We start from the raw sequence: 19,975 nt of genomic DNA on the forward strand, positions 1-19,975 counted from the left end.
GAGAACGGTTGTTTTTTTCCCAACCTTTTGGGCCAAGAAGGGTTAGATCTATGTGGGAGATTATATCTCATGGGCAGAAAATAAGATTAGGAAAAATATGAGCTACTTATGTCTTAGATGTAATATACTTTTTTAGGCTGAAACTTATATGTTTTATAACTAAAGTTGTGCATGGGTTAGCAGAGGCTTTCGTCATAGATAGACTTTGATTATAAGATTGTTCTAATTGTATCTATGACTTTGTAATAACATAGCCAATTACTATATTATGTTGAAGCTTTATGTTTTGTGGTGTTAGAGACGTTATGCTCTAGATTTGATATAAATAAAATTTAAAAGATTCCATTAAAAAAAAAAAAAAAAAACAAAAGTGAAAACAACCGTCATGGCATCCCTATTTGGTAGGTTTGAAATGAAATGCATATAAATTTCAATATCCTTTTGGGTTTTTTGCATTTAGGCTTTGTTTGGTAAACCCTTTATCCGTTGATATTGTAACTGAGTGGATTGATGTGAAAAAAAGTAAAAAAATTTTGTATAAAAAAAAGTAAAAAAATGATATGAAAAAGTGAAAAAAGTTTTGTTTTGTAGTTATTATTTTTGTTTTTTATTTAAATAGTAGTAAAAAGTAAATGACGTGATATAAAAAATGAGAATGTTTTGATATTATTATTATTATTTTAAATGAAGTGAATAGTATTAAGGGGAGGGGAAGGGGTTTACCAAAGGCTCCGTTTGATAAACGCTTTTGTTTCAATATTATTCATCTTACTTTTTCATTTTTCCAACATTCTCTTAATTTTACATTACACCAATAATTTTTTATTACTATTCAAATAAAAAAATTACTACAAACAAATTTTTTTTTTTTTCATTTTTCCATACCAAATATTCTTACTTTTTTACTTAAAAATAAAAAAATAAAAAAAATATTCTTACCTTTTTTATATTTTTTATATCAATCAATTTTTCTACAGTATCATACCAAAATTATTTAACATACGGGGTCGTTAGCCCCTTGGGCAACATGACCAGCGGGTTCGTTTGTGCTTTCCCAAGATTCGAATCAACTTGTTGATCGCGTCAAATTTCATTTGTGATATGCTATTGTTCAGATGAGTCATGCTATCCGGCATCCTAGAGGCAACCCAACGTTGTCCAACGCTGACGTGGCTGCCTCTAAAAATTAAAAAATTAAAAAAAGGGAAATGAAAATTTTGTTGTTGTTGTTTTTTTTTAAAAAAAATTTTATATATAATTTTTTATATAAAAAACACGTTTATATGAGAAGAAATATTTTTTTTTGTTTTTTTGTTTTTGTTCGTCATTGGTGGTTTATGTTTATGTTTTTGCATTATGTATGTTTGATGAAATTTCCATGAGAAATAGTAAGTTTTTAGGGTTGTATTTTGAGATATTTGAGTGATATTAGCTAAATTTACATAAGCTAATATGTTGGTTCTAATGCATCAAAACTCATTTTATAAATTCAAAACTAAAATTTAGAGGTGGAAAGTTAACCCTTTAAGGATGGTATCACCCTAAAAGGACTCGGTCACCCTAAATTTGATACTAATACCTCAAAACGTTATCTCGATTTTATATACTTTTGCTCATACCAATTTATGATCAGTGATTAATGGAGGCTAGTGAATTTGATATATAATTTGATCAATTTCAAATCGATTTTAAATTTGGCAGACGCTTCCATCTTGTAACCTTTTTCCTCTTCAATTTTAAAAAGAAAAAGAAAAAGAAAAAGAAAAAGGCAGACGCTTTGCTGACTCTCCTTGGCAGCCAAAAACCTCTTCTCTGTGCAGCCATGCATACCTCCAATTGCGTTGGTGGCAGTTGATAGGTCTAAGAAGCTTCTTGATTAGTTGTTGATAATTGGATCAGATAAGTGAGATTGTTGGCCGTCCGATACGGCTGAAAGAAGTCCCACATGTCATTTTTATACTTTTTTGCTTTTAAATATTGACCTCTAAAGAAATTAGAGATGCTTAATAAATTGTGGAACATAATCTTTTCCGTTCAAATAAACCGGAAAATGTTCATATATTAGAGGGACATTTTTATCATTTTACTTTTTGAGAAGACAAAAATATTCATTCAATATAACTAACTAAATATTCTCAAACTAATTTGAACTGAAGATAAACTTGATTTATAAATTTTGAGCGAGACATAATAAAACACCAATGAGTCGAGTTGAATTTATAAGTTTGTATCGTTTAATAACTTAACATAATTTTTTGCTAAAAAAAATAAATTTAATAATTGAATCGAACGCAAGTCGAGCTTAACGGACTCGAGTTCATTTACAATTCTATTAATATCCATAAATATACCCATTTATTTATTATTTTAATTTTTGGTATAAAAGCATATCCAGCTCATGGGCTGACTGTCACGTGCCACGAAAGGAAAACCCTCTCAAATAAGAAAAGAAAAAGCGCGTTTTCCCACAGCACCGCCTTTTCCAGGAACCCAACCCACGTCGATAAGATCCAACTCTCACATCTCCGAAAGAAACCCTAAAACCCCACAAAATACAGCCCCTCTCTCCTAAACATCATATCTTCATGGATCTTTCGTCTTCGCCCCCTTCGTAACCCTACAAATCTCCTCCATATCTCACAAGCTTTTGCCCCATCACCCCAACTCTCTCTCTCGCTCTGAAACCCTAATTGCTCCACCTGCTCTTTGCGATAATCTTGAGGTAGTTTGCTCACTCTCTCCTTGCGTTTACCTGTTACTGTGAAGCCTTTAGGGCTTTGGATTTGTGTTTTGATGTTGATCTGTTAAGCAGAGAGGTTTTGTGTGCTATTAAGCTCTGGATTTAAGTTTGAGAGCAGGAATTCAATGTCAAAGTGTCCCTTTTTCTTTATATAGCAAGGATTTGTCTCCAATTTTATCTTTATACATCAATTTTTTTTTTTTTTTCGCTTGTAATTTAAACGCGAGGTGGTGCTTTGATGTTTACATGCTTGATCTGATATGCTCTCTATCATATAGTAAATACATGTGTATGTATACATACATACATACATTGTACGATACATAGATATACACGTTGATACATACATGTGTTTGTGGTCTTTATTTTATTTTTTTACTGCATCTCCGTGCTATTATAAATACTAGTTTAGATCTTTCAATGGCTTTTTATCCATCTTTTTTTTTTTTTTTTTTTTTTTAAACTATTGCATTATTGTTGGGTGCCGATAAATGATTGGAAAAGACAAGAAGTAAATGATTTCGATCTCATAGTCTTTGTGATTTCCAAAACTTGGAAAAAATTGGGGTCAACTGAGCCAAAGTTGTATTGGACCATCTTTAGGCTATGATTGTGCTTTGGTTTTAGAATTATTTCTAAATTCTGTTTGGGGGTAATAGTTCATGGCGTCACTTGGTTTGTGCAGAATGCCTGCAAGAATTGAATGCTATTAATATGGGATCATGTTTGAGTTCTCATTCGAGTTGGTTGACCTGGAATTAGGGCTGGAATCACTAAGAAGCTGGAATATTGTTTCTTAAAAGGATGAAATATCATTTCCAAACCAGGAGGTGAATGGGATTTGTAAATCAAACAGCCCATAGAGTATAGTTTAGGAACTACTTACCTTCTTAATTGTGAACAGGCTCATTGATCAATCCATCTCTACCATCTAACTTCCTTGCTGTCATTTTTTGTTTGATTGGTAAGTTACATGCCCACCTGGTGGGGCTTGAACCTACGACCTCACCCTCCATCTTGTTACAAAGGAAGTACCATTTGAGCTAAAGCTCATTGGTAACTTCCTCACTGTCATTAACTGCTTTTTGTTTCAGATATCATCTTATTTACATTTTCTGTTTACTTATAAAAAAAATTCATCATATTTACACAAGCGCATACACTTGTAATACTAAGTGGATCATGAAGTTTAAAAATGCATAGTTAATTTTTAAGAGGCACATGAATTAATCAGCTGATCTGGTGCTTTGATGATACCCATTATACCTTAATTGTTCATGCTGTGCAATTGATTTCACCCTGTCCGTATATATAGATATAGATGTACACAAAAACAAACATAGACATTTGAAACTTATCTTCAGTAAGTGCGTGCGTAATTTTTTATGGTAGTCATTATTAATTGATATTCTCAATTTTTTACTTGGGTTGCACCCTTTTCCGATTTAATGAAATTTGATTACTTATCAATGTTTTTTTTCTTCTAGTTAATTGCAGGTTCACATATCCCTCTAGAAGAATATTACTTCTACTGCAGATATTATGGCTACTGCTTTGGATATGTCACTTGATGATCTTATAAAGAACAGAGGTTCCCGTGAGAGAGGTAGAGGACGAGGTAGGGCCCGCCGTGGCCGTGGACCAGGCCGGGCATCTAGTGGTGGAAGAATGCCCAGGGCAGTTCGCAGAGGGCCTCTTGCAGTAAATGCTCGGCCATCATCTTATACCATTGCCAAGGCAAGCTCAAAACTGTGGATGTCTATACATATGCTTGAGAATCTGATAATACTTAAACAACCCAAATACAAGAGGTTCTCTAATTCAGAATTAGAGATTCAAACACAAGAGGATCTATTATGTTATATTTATTCATGGAGAAGCTCATTATGAATCAGCCACTAAAGTCCTCGTGCTGCAGTTGCATTTGTACCATTATCGCTGGAATTTAAATGTACTTGTGGGTTGTTGTGGTTATGCTTTGGGGGCTTTGCTACAGAGCACATTGATTATGTGTGGAAGCTCTCTGGTGGTGTCAATAAGTTATAATGCTACTTCCTAGCTTTGCATGCAAAGGAACTTCATTAGGTGAATTTTTGAAATGGAGCTCACACCGGTAGCATTAAATACTTAAGAATTTTGGGGTTGAGTTCTCTAGACTCATCTTTGACTCGTATTATATTGTTCCAATCACTTTTAGTGTTTGATGACTGGTTCTTTTGACCGGGAGTTTGTGATGGATCCTCCTGCTATGTGGGGAATTTCTTCAGTGCAAGTCCATATCCTAGTTCATGGTGTTTTTGCAAAGGAGCTTCCTTCGCTTAACTTCAGAACTGGAGCTCTCAGTCTTATCATAGCACCGGTTTACGTGCAGTGGGTCAAATCCTTTACTCCCATCTACAATCCATTAGCTTAATTTACTGATTTCTGATTATTGGGTTGTTTGAGTATGTTAATTATAGCTCCATTCTACTCTGTTAGCAGTTTCTTTACAGTTTATGGGAATTTTGCTGATCTTCTATTGATCTTGAAGAATGGTGAATTGCATATTTTCTGGTCATGAGCTGATGTGTCCTTTTTCCCATCTGGATTCTTTTTCTGTGTGCTTTCATCAGTCTATCCGCAGAGCCAGGAGTTTCCCATGGCAGAATGATTTGTTTGAAGAGAGCCTTAGAGCTGCAGGGATATCAGGGATAGAAATTGGCACAAGGTTATATGTTTCCAATTTGGATTATGGAGTGACTAATGAAGATATAAGGGTACTACTCAAGCCATACGTTTTCATCTTAAGTGCTTTCTTTAGAGGATTTTTCTTGAAGTTCACATGAAACTTGATATGCAACTCAGGAACTTTTCTCGGAGATTGGGGAACTGAAACGTTATGCAGTTCATTATGACAAAAATGGTCGCCCAACTGTACGTATTTATGTTTAGTATTTGTAAAACGTATTGTATTATTTTTAATTTAATAAAACTAGAATTAGTCTTACTTTCTACTAGGATCTCCAAGATAGAATGGCAAAGGATGTTCTCTTTCCATTTGGTTTTCTGTCTATTTTGCAGATTGCATTAGACATCAAACCATAAATTGGACTCGTATTGTCTAATATTGGCAACTCCTTTTACTTATTAAAAATTTTGGCAACTCCTTTGAATCATTCTTCTGTGTGAGGTTGGTGTAGACAATGAAATAATGATTAAAGCAATTAATTTTGATAAGAGTTTCCATGAGAAGCTTATTGTCGTCAACTAATTCTAAATTATATTGCTACTCTCCTAATTGCTCAAATAATTTTCTTTCTGTATGTGCTTCATATTGTGGTGGTTATAGGTTAAGATTAATTTTGTATACTTGGTTATAGGGCTCGGCTGAAGTTGTGTATACCAGAAGAAGTGATGCATTTGCAGCTCTTAAGCGGTATAATAATGTTCTCTTGGACGGAAAGCCCATGAGGATTGAAATTGTAGGTGCGAATCCAGGAATGCCTGTCTCAGCTCGTGTGAATGTCTCTGGAGCAAACGGAACGAGGAAGAGGACAGTTGTTATGACGTAAGTTATTTATTTTGATCCCCCCCCCCCCCCTCTCTCTCTCTCTCTCTCTCAGAATACTTGAATATAACTTGCAAAGTTTGATGAGTCCCTATTGTGGTTGTAACAAAAGTTAAATGATTGAAATCACATATGATGCTTATCAGTTTTGAATTTGTTGGCATTTTCTTGTTGAAAGATTTCTGGGGTTTATCCAAGGATGTTTTGTTTCAACCACGGTTCTTTAATACCTGGACTTGGGTTATTTGGTCTCACGTTTATATATATATATAAATCTTTCTTTTGGTATTTTTAATTGGGTATAATTATCAAAATATGTTTTCATTCAAGATATAGTGTTTGCCATCTGAAGATCAGTTTGCGTGTCTAAAACTTTGATATTGTGCTGCAATTTATCTTCCACTCATGAATGCTTTGTAGTTTGTATGAGGTGCTATTCTTGTTAAGTCAGCAATGACGGATACATTTTTCCAAGGCTTTATAAATAAAAGCTCTACAAATTTAGGATTTCTCTATTTATTTATTGCTTTCTAACACTGTTGCTAGTTCTCTACTGATGCTTGAAATTATGCAGGCCTGGAGCTGGCCCAAGTGGAGTCTTTGCTGCCGGTCAACGAGGCGCCAGGTAATTCTTTTGCATGCAAATATTATTGTGGTCTTATATACATGTTGGCTGTTAATATAATTGCGTATTTTAAATTATCAAGATCACTTGTGAATAATTTGCTCTTCTTTCATCTTTTTTGATTATCTAGTGTACCTTTTTTTTATTTAAATAAGGTCGCTTTTGTGTACCTTGTTCAAATTGGATGAAGTATCGTAGGCTTTGTTCCTTATTGGCTGAGACTTATTTTATCTCGGAAATTTGTCTGGGAAGAAAATGAGCCTATCTAAGCTTTTTGGTATTGGGATGTTTTAGGCTTGGGTTGCTGGTTGAAGTTGTCTCAATTGTGACTAAACTTGAGTTTGGCTCTAACTTGGCTTGCCCAGTCTAGCTGACCTTATTCATGTTCGAAGAGATATCATAGGCTATGTTGTCTGTGTGTTTGAGAACCTTTTCAACTAAAATTTGTGGAGAAGATGAGCTTAGCTGAACTTTGTGTGACCTCTAAGCTTTGCTTGGTTGAAGTTGGATTAAGCTTGACCCGGGCTTGAGCTTGACTCAAACCAAGCCAGCATTTTTCATATATGCTTGACTGAGTTCTAACTGGCTCTTGAACCTGATTTAATCTTTTCCTATTGTTGAAACTGTTCATACAATTTAGTGTGAGACCTTAGTCAGCAGTTAGGTGGGTCTGCATCCAATAGTCTCCATAGGTGCATGGCAGATGTTCGCTGGAACAGTTTTTAGTTTTTACTATGTGCTTTTGTGGGTATATGTAATCAAAATGCCTGTCAAAAGGAGAATCTTGAAGCTGTTCAAGTGGAATTTCCAATGTCATTTTCTAGTTGGACTTTTCTTCCTGATGGTATTGATGAAGACTTTGAGTATTCTAAGATTCTGTTTTTGTGCCATAAGACAGAAGTTCTGTCAAGGGTAACTGCATAATAGGTATAAAGCAAATGTTGTAACTGTGATTGCATCTGGCCTAGATATTTGCAACTAATTTATATGTTGCTGGATCTTCTTGTAGTCGGAGCCGTCGTGGTGGTATGATTGGCCGTGGCCGTGCCCGAGGTCGAGGCGGAAGCGGAGGCGGAGGTGGAGGTGGAGGTGGAGGTGGAGGTGGAGGTGGAGGTGGAGGCAGAGGCAGAGGCGGAGGTGGAGGCCGTGGCCGTGGCCAAGGCCGCGGCCGTGAAAAGAACCATCCTGTTGAGATGTCTGTGGACGATCTTAATCTGGACCTGGATAACTATCATGCTGAAGCCAAGCACCCTTGAGTTTCAAGCTGTGGAACTGCTTAGGGAACTGCTCTGGTTCAGGAATTAAACCTTTAGTAGTCAACATTAGCCATGTCAGCTGTACAAATTGGTTATTTCTTTGGTGGCTTGTATCTGTTTTTGTTTAATGCTTAGATTGCAAGCTTGCACCAGCGCTGATGAAGCTGTTGGATGATTCTCTAAACTTAGTTTTCTTTGCAAAATTTTATTTTTATTTTTTATGCTTCAACCTATGTTTTTAGTTGCTTTTGTATCATCTATTTGTTGCAAGTGCAGGAATGTTGGTATTTTATTTGCCGACCGTCCTTGGACCAATTGGCATTGCCTCCCCTGCCATAGCTGGAAGGTGAAATCATGAGTTCATTCCCATTTGAGGCAGCATGTGATGTGGTGAGAGAGACGGAGTCGTGTATTTAGAAATGAGAAAATAAATACAAAAAAAAAAAAGGAAAAAAAAAAAAAAGAAAAGAAAAAAAAAAAAGAAGCAGCAGTCCATGTGTTGGATCTGCATATAACAAGGATCTTTGCTTTGATGGGTGTTTTGAAATAGACTCCTTCACTTGATGATCTTTCTCCAAGATTAGTTACAATCATTTTGTGGTCGAAATCATGTCTACCCATTATAAACACTCAAGACACTCGAACCCATAGAAACTTCTCTTTCAGATCCTGTTCTTTGTAGAACTTTGTCTTCGGAGGTCTTGAACAATTGTCGCTGCCTGCTGCGATGAACATTGTCGCAAATGACAGCATGGCGCGGTGGGTTTCTTGGTTGGTACGTTGGGCTGCGCGTGAGCATGCCTGGTTATTTCTTTTGGCTGTGAATATACCCAATATATTCAGCGTCTCCCATGCCATTGATTATGAACTCCCAATCCCATGCAATCATCTGATGCCAAACTTGTTGATGTTGGATTGCTAAGAGGAAAAAACTACAGGGACTCTTGATAGAACATTTTTAAAAAAGAAAAAAGACAAAAACAAAAACAAATATCGGAGCCCAGCTGGTTGAGTACTCGCTAAGGACTTGATTGGGTACCCTAGCTGAGTTCAAGCTCGAGCTCGACCTTGGCTAGGGACTTTGTGAGCCGAATTTGAACACATGCTCAATTCGAGTCAGAGTCTAGTTTAAACATGTGTCTTTAGTCAAGTTGAGCCAAGAAATTCAATATCCAGCTCTGCCCGGCTCAATTATAGGCCTAGATGCTGGCCATTTGAGGAGTCGAGTTGGTTGGTTGCTAGTTCAGTAGAACTCCATGAAATGTGGTCAAATGCTTGCAATGGTAACAGAAATTAACCTCGCCCACAATCTAGACCGTCCCTTTTGTTGATCTTAAACCTCATAGGGAGGGGCTGGTTGAGGTGAATCTCTACCTTGAGGATGAGTCCTAGTTTTCTCGATGAAATGATGCCAACTGCAACTTTTGTGGAGAGAAGATAGAGAAGCCTATGGATTTGGATCAACAGCCAAGGACCTTGGTCGAGATATTAAAATTTGAAAGTCTCATATTTTAGAAAATTTGAGGGATCCGAAACCGTTGTGGAGCCAACATAAATAGGAGGGAAAGAAGAGACAAAAAGGAGGGAAAGAGAGGAGAGACTACTAGGGGTGTGGTAGCATCTGGGGACCGACTTGGTTCAATTATTTGACTACTTTTAGCTCCTCATTTAACTGCTGAATAATCCTTTGATAAATAATTTCCCTACCCAATTGCCCTACACATCACGAAGTTTTGGCTGTGTCAAGACTCAAGATTCATGAACAACTCCCCCTCAGAAAATTTGGTTGAAACAAGAAACTTCCCATGAGTTCCCATTTTCAGCAGAACCAAATAAATCTAAAAATAATGACGAGAATAAAATTGAAATGAAGCTTGATGTTTAAATTGCTTCTGAAAAAAATAAGATATCAATCCAATATTTATACATCTTTAAACCAATAGATACAATCTAGGCAAGAATAAAAATAAAAAAATAAAAAAAGATTTGAGAACTTTTACAATAGATATGGGTACCCCTTTTCATGCTCTTTTTTTTTCTTCTTCTATATTGGTATTTCCCCTAATGGCAGGTGAAACCGCGGGGGGGGGGGACTATGTAATCATGATAATTCTTTATACAAAAGAGATGTGCAATGGGCAAAAAACCCAATAAAAAGATTTGAGAACTTTTACAATAGATATGGGTACCCCTTTTCATGCTCTTTTTTTTCTTCTTCTATATTGGTATTTCCCCTAATGGCAGGTGAAACCGCGGGGGGGGGGGACTATGTAATCATGATAATTCTTTATACAAAAGAGATGTGCAATGTGCAAAAAACCCAATAACAAAAAAGGACACCTAACCTCAGACTCCAAAAAAAGAGAGTAATTGTTGTTATTGTGGAGCATTTGCATCTCCTTTTAGATGTAGTCCTCCAGTCACATCCTTCGTGAAAAGCTTTTTAACCACTTCATTCCAGCTTGTCCTTCCACCAGTGGACTTTGACTTGGTGTTCGAGGCATCTTCTCCCCGACTCTCTGAAGGCTCTGCATCATTGTCCTGAGAGGATACCTCCTCAGAGGTGGTCACTGCATGAGGGATATTCAAACTGACAGCTCTTTCCAATGCATCTTTGTGTTCTTTTTCAAAAGTCTGCATCCTATTGAGTTTTTGTACTTTAGGAGCGGTTGTTACAGTCTTGGAAGTGCTTTCCTTCATTCTCTAAGGGAAGAATGCCATATGGTATTAGCAACTTAGTAACTTATTCAACAGACAGTTGAAACACTAAAAGTCCACTCCGAAAAAAGAAAAAATAAACACTAAAAGTCCAAAAGTTAGCAGGCCAGTCTTATATAAGAAAACAATAGCATCAATAGTTTATCATCAGGGAGATATTCAACATGTCCTGCAGAAGTTGATTACATACAGTTTGGCATGCATATATATGGTGGAATGCAGGAAACATGCATCAGAGAATATCTAAGATTAAACTGCATTTTCTCCGCAATCAATTAGAAAGTTATTCCACATTTTTAATAATATCTTATATTTGCTGTAACAACCGCTCCTAATTTCTATTGGATGCACAAGACAGACATATGATTGACAGTTTGATCAACTGATGATATTTGCTGCAATGTTCTTAGTTACTTCCGAGGACAAAGTAAATGCAACACATATGGAGAAACCCATAACCCCAAACCCCAATCTTAAGTACTTCCAATCATAAACAGTTGATCAGCTTGTTTAATCTGTCATATGTACAGAGTACAGTTGAATGAATAATTCAAAAAAAAAAAAAAAAAAAAAAATTTATTGTTGGATATTTTGGTGCCAGACATGATAAGGACATATGTATTATACATGTTATCTATTGATTGTTACAAAAAATAACTTTTTTGGATTGGTAAGATAATATATGCTGAAACCACAAGTTCACTCCCATCAAGAAGGGAGAGAAGGGAAAACATTGGGTTGGTTTTTTTTTTTTTTGGGGGGTTGGGGGGGGGGAGCTATTTGAGCTAGAGTTCATTGGCATGCCCACAAAAAATTGATAAATTGATACCACACCTAACCACCGATGAGTTTTAGCTCAAAGGGTACTTTTCTCCCTTTATAACAAGGTGGAAGATGAGGTCGCAGGTTGAAGTCCCACAGGGTGCGTGTATAACTTAGCAATAAAAAGAAAAAAAGAAATTTGATACCACACCTGTACCCATGCACTATCAACATTAAATCCCTTCTAATATGAACTTCTGAACAAATTGGCTCCTTGTTTTATGTATTGTCGCTTAATCTATGGATTACACTAGTATTAACAGGAAAAATAAGAGGTTACTCTGTATCATTTCATTCCAAAGAGAATATCAGAATGTTTCATTGACCTAGATATCTGGGAAAAAGATGTTTTGACCAACTGTAAAACTGCTTAACAGAGCATATTATCATAGATTTGACTGTCGTTTTTTTTACTGGCACTGATAGAAATTTCATGATCATGGAAAGATATGGAACATGAAATTTAACCGCTTGGCGCTAGCATGAAGGATGAAGAAAAAGATAAGCAAAGAGTTATAGAATCTCAATGGCTACTTCCTACTTACTTCCATCGCCTTTCCTGCTTCTCGTTCTATCCAAATAATTCCATGATCGGATGTTGCATTACAAGACAAAACAATATGTTCAAATCTCCCATCAACAGGAATGGCAGTTCTGACTTCTGGAGGAAACCTCCCGCATCTGCAACATACCGAGTGGTTAGGAACTCAGTCCTGGGACAAGAGCAACAGCATTTCCAGAAATATACTTCTATAGTCCTCTATGAAGGAAGATTTTACAATAGTTTAATAATATGCTTTCAAAATATGAATTTGGTGCTAATTAACTAAACTCTATACATAAACAGGAAGGTTTTTCTTGACACAAAAGTCAAGGTTTTGAAACTAGTTGGGTAAGCTCAATGTCAGAATTGGATTTACATTGGAACCACAATAAATATAAATAGCTCGGACAGTTTATCTCATTCATCAGACATTAAAATAGCATACATATGGCTAGCATCATGTATAGGGTGCTTTTAAGTGCAGTTTTTGAGGGTTGGGGGTGGGGCGATAGGGATATATAGATTTATATAGCACAAGAATAATACGTATTGATACCCCATTTAAGCAACAAGAAGATTCAAATAGTCAATCCTGCAAACAACCCTCCATCTCTTGTAGGAGGAAAAACCCCACCTTAAGAAAAAAAGAAAAAATAAGTTGATTTGTTTTTTGATGAATGCAAAAGAAAAAAAGAAAAAAAAGAAAAAAGAAGAAGAAGAAGAAGTTGATTAATGAGACATAATAAACGGATATCTGACAACACAAAAGAAATAAATTATTGAGAATGGTTTCGTTCTGATATGACACATGAGCTGATTATGTGCTACATTTACAATTTTTTTTATTTTTTGATGAATTCTTGATGATGATGGGAGAAGATCAGGTTTTCATTTTCAAATAAGTTTTGGAAGACTTTTGAAATTTTGACATGTGCTATATAGTGTGCATGATTGTGCACATATTATCACATATTGTGCTTCATATAGTGCATGATGATGCACATTGTTATCACACAAGCTTTACATAAAATTCGGCTATAGTTTGAATTCACCGGTACCTGCAAAATTTTCTCTCTACAATGTGATACATTCGTCCAGGTGCATAAAGCCTCCTCGGATCCCTAAGCTTTCTACCTTCTGCTATGAAGGTATCCCTCAAGCACACCAAAAATAATAAGCAGGGCAAGCTGTCGAAAGCATCAAGGCCTGGATTAAGAGATGATCACTCCGCTAAATCTAAAAAGTGGATAATTTTCACAGAAAAGATTCGAGGCCTGTTATGGCCATCAAAATATCGAGAAATGAATACTAACCAGAAGAGTGACCGGAATATATCTTCCAAGGGGGTGGCTGTTCTTGGCAAGAAATCATCCTGGACAACAATAATTGAAGGTGGCACTCTCAGTCCAATTGAATGGATTGATTTAAACTAAATCACGTTGAAGAGAAACATGCAGCTTCAGGTAAAATAACCAAAAAGAATATCAAAATTCTCGAACCAACCATAACCAGGAATTTTCAAACCAAAACTAGTAGGAATCATTTACCCAAACTTTGCATATGGAAGAAGAGAAACAATTTCTACTAATGATTCTACAAATGACGAAAGCATTACATAGAAAATAAAAGGCAAATAACTCAATATCACAATCATTGGTCAGATTAAAATTTCACCAACAACATCCAGAACCAACCAGAGCTTCACAATCAACCAAACCAACACAACAGCAAGCAAAATAGCATTCCTCAGTCCCAACACAGCAATATGTAATCCCCGACATCTACACTATCATAAGCTACGAACAACTTCATTCAGTCAATTGATAAAACACCCAATAGGCATCCGCATAGAAAGTCCCATACCTGCAAAACGATCGAATATATCACATCCGCATACTTGACAGCCAGATTGAGCGACATGCACCTGGCGGGCGCAACCGCGTAGCACCGGATCTTCTCCCTGGGAATTCCGCCGAGGCGGTCCCGGTGGTTCACCGCCACCACCGTCATAAGCGCGACCACTCCCGACCCGAGCGAGTGCCCCGTGAACACCATCTCGTAGCTCGACCCATTATCCACCCAGAGGCGGCCCAGCGTCTCCGACTCCTGGTCCAGCAGCCAGATCGCCGAATTCAACAGCCCGTGGTGCACGTACCCGCCGTCGAACATCCGCATGCCCAAACGGTTGTTCATCAAGAGCTTGTAGTCGCTCTCTTTGGCGAGATTCAGTCCGCGGATGGCCAGCACGATCTGACTGTGGTCGTGGTCGCAGTAGATGAGGTAGGGCGGCGCCTGCCCCCGCGTCTGCTCGTACGTCACGCGCTTGACGACCCAGTCCGGGTTGAGTCCGTACCCGCCAGGCGGCGAGTACTGCGGGTTCCGGAGATCGCTCTCGTAGACGGCCAGGATTATCCGGCAGACACGTGGGACCGCCTCGAACTCTTCGGGCGTGGCCAAGGGCCACGTGGCGCTGTCGTCGGAGCCTATATAGGTGCACCGCTTCCAGGCCCAGCGCATGCACCCCACCACCACCACGCACTCCACTCCGCAGGAGAAGGACATTTAGGAGACGGAGAGATTAGAGAAAGCGACCGATCGAGTGCAGGAATTAGTTCGATACGACGTAGTTTAGGCGGGAGGTCATGGTGTGCGTCGTGCTACTGCCTTGCATTACAGTGGTGAGTGTACTAATAACAGATTAGCAGGTGGTGGCTTCTCTGGACAGGTTTATCTGTCTGCTCAGATTTTGGTTGCCTTGCTGTCTTGGCTTTGTGTCTTTACAACCTTTGACAGCTGTATATGGACATGGATCAGAGCTTGGTTGGTTCAAGTTGATGAATTTTGGGTTGTCACGTCAGGTGTAACAAATCCTGATACGTTGTGGAAGACAATGACATGGGTCAAAAAAGAAGAAGAAACTTCTATGGTAAGGATCTGAGAGAGAATAAAAATGGAGAATAAAGGCATGGGCTGATGGGCACATGCCGAATGTGAAAAAGAAGGGAAGATGATCATGAGCTGCTTTAGATTCCAAGATTTCCAATTTTTCTTTTGCTTGGGAAGAAATTTTGAAAAAGTGAATAATTAACATAAAAATAAGGTTTACCTTTTTAGCCGAACATAAATGATTCAAGCTCTAAACCAAAACAGGGCGTTACTTCCAAGAACATACTTTGTTCAATTTAAGATGGTTTATCTGAAATCTACGTAGGATTTGTCAAAATGAGCGTGTCTGCGACGGAGAAGTTTCAATCTATTTGCTTTTTAGCACGCGGTTGAGCCAATTAAACAAATCAATATCTTCTTCTCTAAGGAAACAATAAGAGAGAGACTGATCGATTCTTTTGTTGAATTATAACAAATTGGTTTCAAACCGAAGTACCGGTAAAAAAAGGGAGGAGGAAAAACAGAGTACTGTGAGAGAAGAGGGAGGCTAGGGCTCAGCAAGAGAACTTTTTATCCCTTGATTTGGCAGATCGATGGAACATTGCTGACACTACAACGTCAACAGTTGGTTGACCTTTCAAACTAACAATCTGGTTAATGTTAATTTAGAGTTTTGAATTTAAATTCTTCGGCAGATTCAAAACAAGACAGATAATTTCCTTTTGGATTTTGGTCAAGAAAGCTAGATATTTTACCAAACCTTTCAGTGTATATTTAGTTAGATGATTTTATTTTGGCAAATCAATGAAGGAAAGCACTGATTCCTTACTCTAGTGCTGTGACGTTAATTTATCATGTACTGATATAAAAGAACCTTACTTTTCGTTTGCAAAGTAATTTTCACGTTTCTTGGGATCAATCAGGACCTATCTGTATCTCATCTTATTCTCCTGCAAGAAATGCTACACGAGTGTAGGGAAGAGGTTATTATCACTCTCTTCAAGCTTTTGCAGGCAAAGAATAATGCTGGCAATACTGTGGCAGCATAAATCTATAATGGTACCCATGGGGTAGAGAATGATTACAGGGTTTCACTCTTTTTTGTCAACCTAAAAGGAGAGAGAAAAAAAAAAATAATAAAATAAAAAAGAAGGGATATAAAGCTAGATCAGAATTGTTGTATCAAGGGAACAGCCAATGTTGTTGTGATATCAACAAATCAAAATCGAAAATCTCAATTCTGTTCTCTAACTAGATAACTAAGCCTTATTGACACCATTCGTTTCTCTTTCCCTCGCCACCTGTGTTTTATGCCTCATGAAAGATGCATCCACTAGAACTTTTTATCAGCAATTTTTATATTCATCTAAGAAGTCATATGTTTGCTTCCACTACTTTCCATGAGTGGACAATCAGAAACTACATTCTCAATATATTTAGATACAAAGAGCTGATGGAAAGAAAAAAAACCCACAGGGAATATATATATATAATGTCTAAAAATCTCAAGATTATAGTAGTAAAACTCAGGGGTGCATATTTGTTCCTTATTCAAGAAGTATAATGCAAGCAAATATCGTAGCCTTGATGTAACAACAATTTGGCCGACAGGTAGAGAAGCTCCATGGATTATAACTAATCTCATTAGCATCACCTTGAGATAATTTGTTTTTAGAGAAACAGCTATGACACGTGACTCCATGAACCCACTTAACATTCAAGTTTCTGCAATGAATACTTGAAAAGGAGACTTCAAACAAGTTCTTCAGTAATGTCACTAATTGTATATATATTGTTTCAAAGAGTGGTATATGAAGAATCATTATCCAGATATACATTTTCAAAGATGAATGACCAAATGGGGTGAACCTCCCTCTGTCGAAAGGAAGAATTCATTTCCTTTCAACGGGGACCAGGATTTTACATGTATTTTCAACAAGACGAAAAATAAAAGACAAACATTTGAGTTGAAAATAACAATAACAGTCACAGTATAATGGCGGCATTAAATTTTTCCAAATTTTGTAATTCAGGGCTTGTTATTCAAGGCAAGACAAGCAGCAAATCATCTAAACTTCTTAGCGATAGAGCTCAAACAAGTGCATTTCAAAATCAAACAGCAAACAGTGTTATACTTCACAGTTCATAGTGATAGAACTCAGACAAGTGCCCTAAGCAAGCACTTTTTTTTTTCAAACTTGAAAATCAGAGAGCAAACAATGTTCCATTTCTTAATGCGAGCAAGGAAAGATGGCTAAATGGCTAAACCTGCTTACATATCAGTGGCTAACAATTTGGACCTAAATCTCAGGAGGTTGAATCCAAACTCTTTCAGTCCCGCGTTTAGTATCCCATGGATAAAATGGACATCGATGACTCTGCTTAGTCTCCATCGAGTAGTAGTAACTGTGAATGTCAAAATGATGATAAATCCTCTCTGCAAAATCTGAAGTCTCTCCTTCTGCTGATATTGGGAATGAGGTACAGCCAAGAAATAATGCTTGACATCCCAATGTCTTTATCTTCAGCCAAGTCTTCGCTAACCAATCAAATTTGAAAACTTCGAAGAACTTAGATGGACACACCAACAAAAGCTGCCCCTTAGACTCAACCATATGAGCCCTTGAATGATGGTCTGCAACACAGACCCTATTCGTTAGCAAGCTCCAATGACGGTCTGCAACACAAAAGGCCCCCAGCTCTCCTCCAGAAAAGACACAATAAAAAGTTCCATTACTGTAAACCACATCATAAACTGCCCTTTCAAAACCATCTAGCATGAGTGTGCTCCATTGGCAGTCACCAGGACGACATGTGCTTAGGTAAATCTTGTCACTGTTTTTGGAACTTTGTATGGCAAAGCAAAAACAATCAGGAGAAGTTGGAGCTGAGGAGAATGTGGTTCGATTGAAGCTGAGGTCAAGATCAGGTAGTTTGATTATACTTTTGGTATAAGGATTGTAGAAGAATGACAAGCTAGATTTCTGTAAAAGCAGCCAGCCATATTTTGAAGCACATATGACTGCACCATGTAAAACATTAAACTCTTCTCTCTCGATTTTGTTGCGAGCGATGTAACGCCGGTCGGCAGAAGGGCGGTAGAAGCTACAGACACTGTAGACATTTCCATCGAATGCCCAACTGTGCCCCAATAGCCATGGAAGTCTCTTATTAGGTTGAGCAATCTGAATTTGTCGCCAATTCTTACAAACAGCACGAAAGTGTATTTGATCAACAAGATCAAGTTCTTCAGCAATTACGTTTAAAACGTCAAGGGGAAGATCAGACCACTGCCTACATTCTGTTCCACTTCCCTCCAAACCAATCATGTTTTGCCTCCGTCGATTGACCATTATTGCCGTTTCTCTTGAACTATCCTTCAAAAAATTCACTCAATCCAACTCAGCTGACGACCAATCACTACTCCAAAATTCACTCAATCAAATTCAAAGTACCTGCATGGGAATGAGAAGTGCAGTGTTGTCTTAAAGTCTTAGACAAAGAAGAAAAATCCAACCGTTGACTGTGATCAGAATATAATCATAGAGTAATTCAAGGTCAAATTAAAGTAGAAAATAATTACAGCAGCTAGGGCACAAATTAAAAATTCCCACGCAAAACCATAATTATTGATTTGAACAACATCCAAATTCAGAAACCATAGCAAACCCTAAGGAAAGCAATAACAAATCTCTAAACCAAGCGAATTCTCATACAAAATCAGAGTGCTAAACCTTTTGCATAGAGATTATCAATTCAAAAGCATGAATCAATTATAACGCAGATGATCATATCATATGATTTTTCTTGGACGAAATATAAATTCACAATCACATAATTGAAATTAAACCTGTTCTCCAGAGATCGCTAAACTTGGCATCGAAATCTGTGGAGGGAGAGCGAGCTCGTCCGAGTGTGAAATGGCACAATTTGATATGATATCCGTTTATTCTTGACTGCTTGTGCCGTAAGGCTTGAATAATGATGCTATTTATACGGTCTGTGAGACGGGCACCTGTGAGATTAGTTTCACACTACTTCTTTCCTATCACTTGCTATGCATGGATAGGTAGTACTTTCTGAGAAAAATATGCGAAACCGAAACGCGTTTGCCTTTTCACTTTTTCAGGTTGTTTCTAAACCGGTTCTCACGCTGAGAGGTGAAAACAAAAACCAATCAACCTCGAACAAAACACATTGCTGCTGTATCTGTATGCCTAAATGCTATATGATTTCTATATATATATATATATTTTTTTTTTTTTCTTGTGTTATTTTAAAATTGATTTTTCGTTAAAATTGGACGAAAATATGATGGAAATTGCAAAGAATCTACGACGAAAGGGCAAAACTCAAATATTTAATTGTAAAAATTAATAATTGAAGTCCGGGACACAAAAACCTTTAGAGGTGTTTAGGGTAATTTCCCAACAAAACCCCATGCTCCCCCCCTACCCATTGCCCCACGCTCACGGATTGACCCGTTACATGAAAATTTTAAATAGAATATTTGTATGGAGAAGTCGAGATAATTGTGTATGTGATGGGTTGGATAAAGTTGATAGAATAATTATTCTCAATCGGCTAGAACAACGTCTTACTAAGTAGAAGTTATTAGTTTGAATTTACTTTTCATTTTTCTCATTTGTAAAAATGTCAAAAAAAAAAAAAAAAAGAAGGAAAAGTAAGCTTACACACACAAAATGATGTGAAGTGTTTATAAATCATTCGATCAATCTTTATTTAAAAAAAGGCCCATAAATCTAATGGTTTATGGGCACTCCATGTTAAGTCCAATTGTATAAGAATTGTTAAGAGTTGAGTTTTTTTTTTTTTT

The 19,975-nt window shown here is 37.2% G+C and overlaps 3 protein-coding genes across 4 annotated transcripts; 1 reads left to right on the plus strand and 2 right to left on the minus strand.

Annotated features, from left to right (window-relative positions):
- Positions 1–2,447: 2,447 nt before the first annotated feature.
- On the plus strand, positions 2,448–8,397 carry LOC132180960 (THO complex subunit 4D-like). 2 transcript variants are annotated; one of them, XM_059593976.1, is made up of 7 exons: positions 2,448–2,722; positions 4,228–4,477; positions 5,353–5,496; positions 5,585–5,653; positions 6,100–6,287; positions 6,862–6,912; positions 7,922–8,397. In XM_059593976.1, the coding sequence occupies exons 2-7, from the start codon at positions 4,283–4,285 to the stop codon at positions 8,166–8,168; spliced, it is 894 nt and encodes a 297-aa protein (XP_059449959.1). In that variant the 5' UTR covers positions 2,448–2,722; positions 4,228–4,282; the 3' UTR covers positions 8,169–8,397. The 2 variants fall into 2 exon arrangements, with proteins under 2 accessions (XP_059449959.1, XP_059449960.1); XM_059593977.1 differs by lacking the exons at positions 2,448–2,722; positions 4,228–4,477 and adding an exon at positions 4,484–5,114.
- Positions 8,398–10,429: 2,032 nt separating this feature from the next.
- On the minus strand, positions 10,430–15,415 carry LOC132180301 (uncharacterized). The gene is made up of 6 exons (XM_059593077.1): positions 15,359–15,415; positions 14,116–15,122; positions 13,566–13,624; positions 13,311–13,439; positions 12,254–12,389; positions 10,430–10,871 (listed from the first exon to the last, which is right to left on the minus strand). The coding sequence occupies exons 2-6, from the start codon at positions 14,812–14,814 to the stop codon at positions 10,545–10,547; spliced, it is 1,350 nt and encodes a 449-aa protein (XP_059449060.1). The 5' UTR covers positions 14,815–15,122; positions 15,359–15,415; the 3' UTR covers positions 10,430–10,544.
- Positions 15,416–17,200: 1,785 nt separating this feature from the next.
- On the minus strand, positions 17,201–19,365 carry LOC132181350 (F-box protein At3g56470-like). Its single transcript, XM_059594533.1, has 2 exons — positions 18,989–19,365; positions 17,201–18,593 (listed from the first exon to the last, which is right to left on the minus strand). The coding sequence occupies exon 2, from the start codon at positions 18,489–18,491 to the stop codon at positions 17,439–17,441; it is 1,053 nt and encodes a 350-aa protein (XP_059450516.1). The 5' UTR covers positions 18,492–18,593; positions 18,989–19,365; the 3' UTR covers positions 17,201–17,438.
- Between the last annotated feature and the right edge of the window lie 610 nt (positions 19,366–19,975).

The sequence above is a fragment of the Corylus avellana genome, chromosome ca5 (assembly GCF_901000735.1).
Source record: "Corylus avellana chromosome ca5, CavTom2PMs-1.0".
In the NCBI taxonomy this organism is placed as follows: domain Eukaryota; kingdom Viridiplantae; phylum Streptophyta; class Magnoliopsida; order Fagales; family Betulaceae; genus Corylus; species Corylus avellana.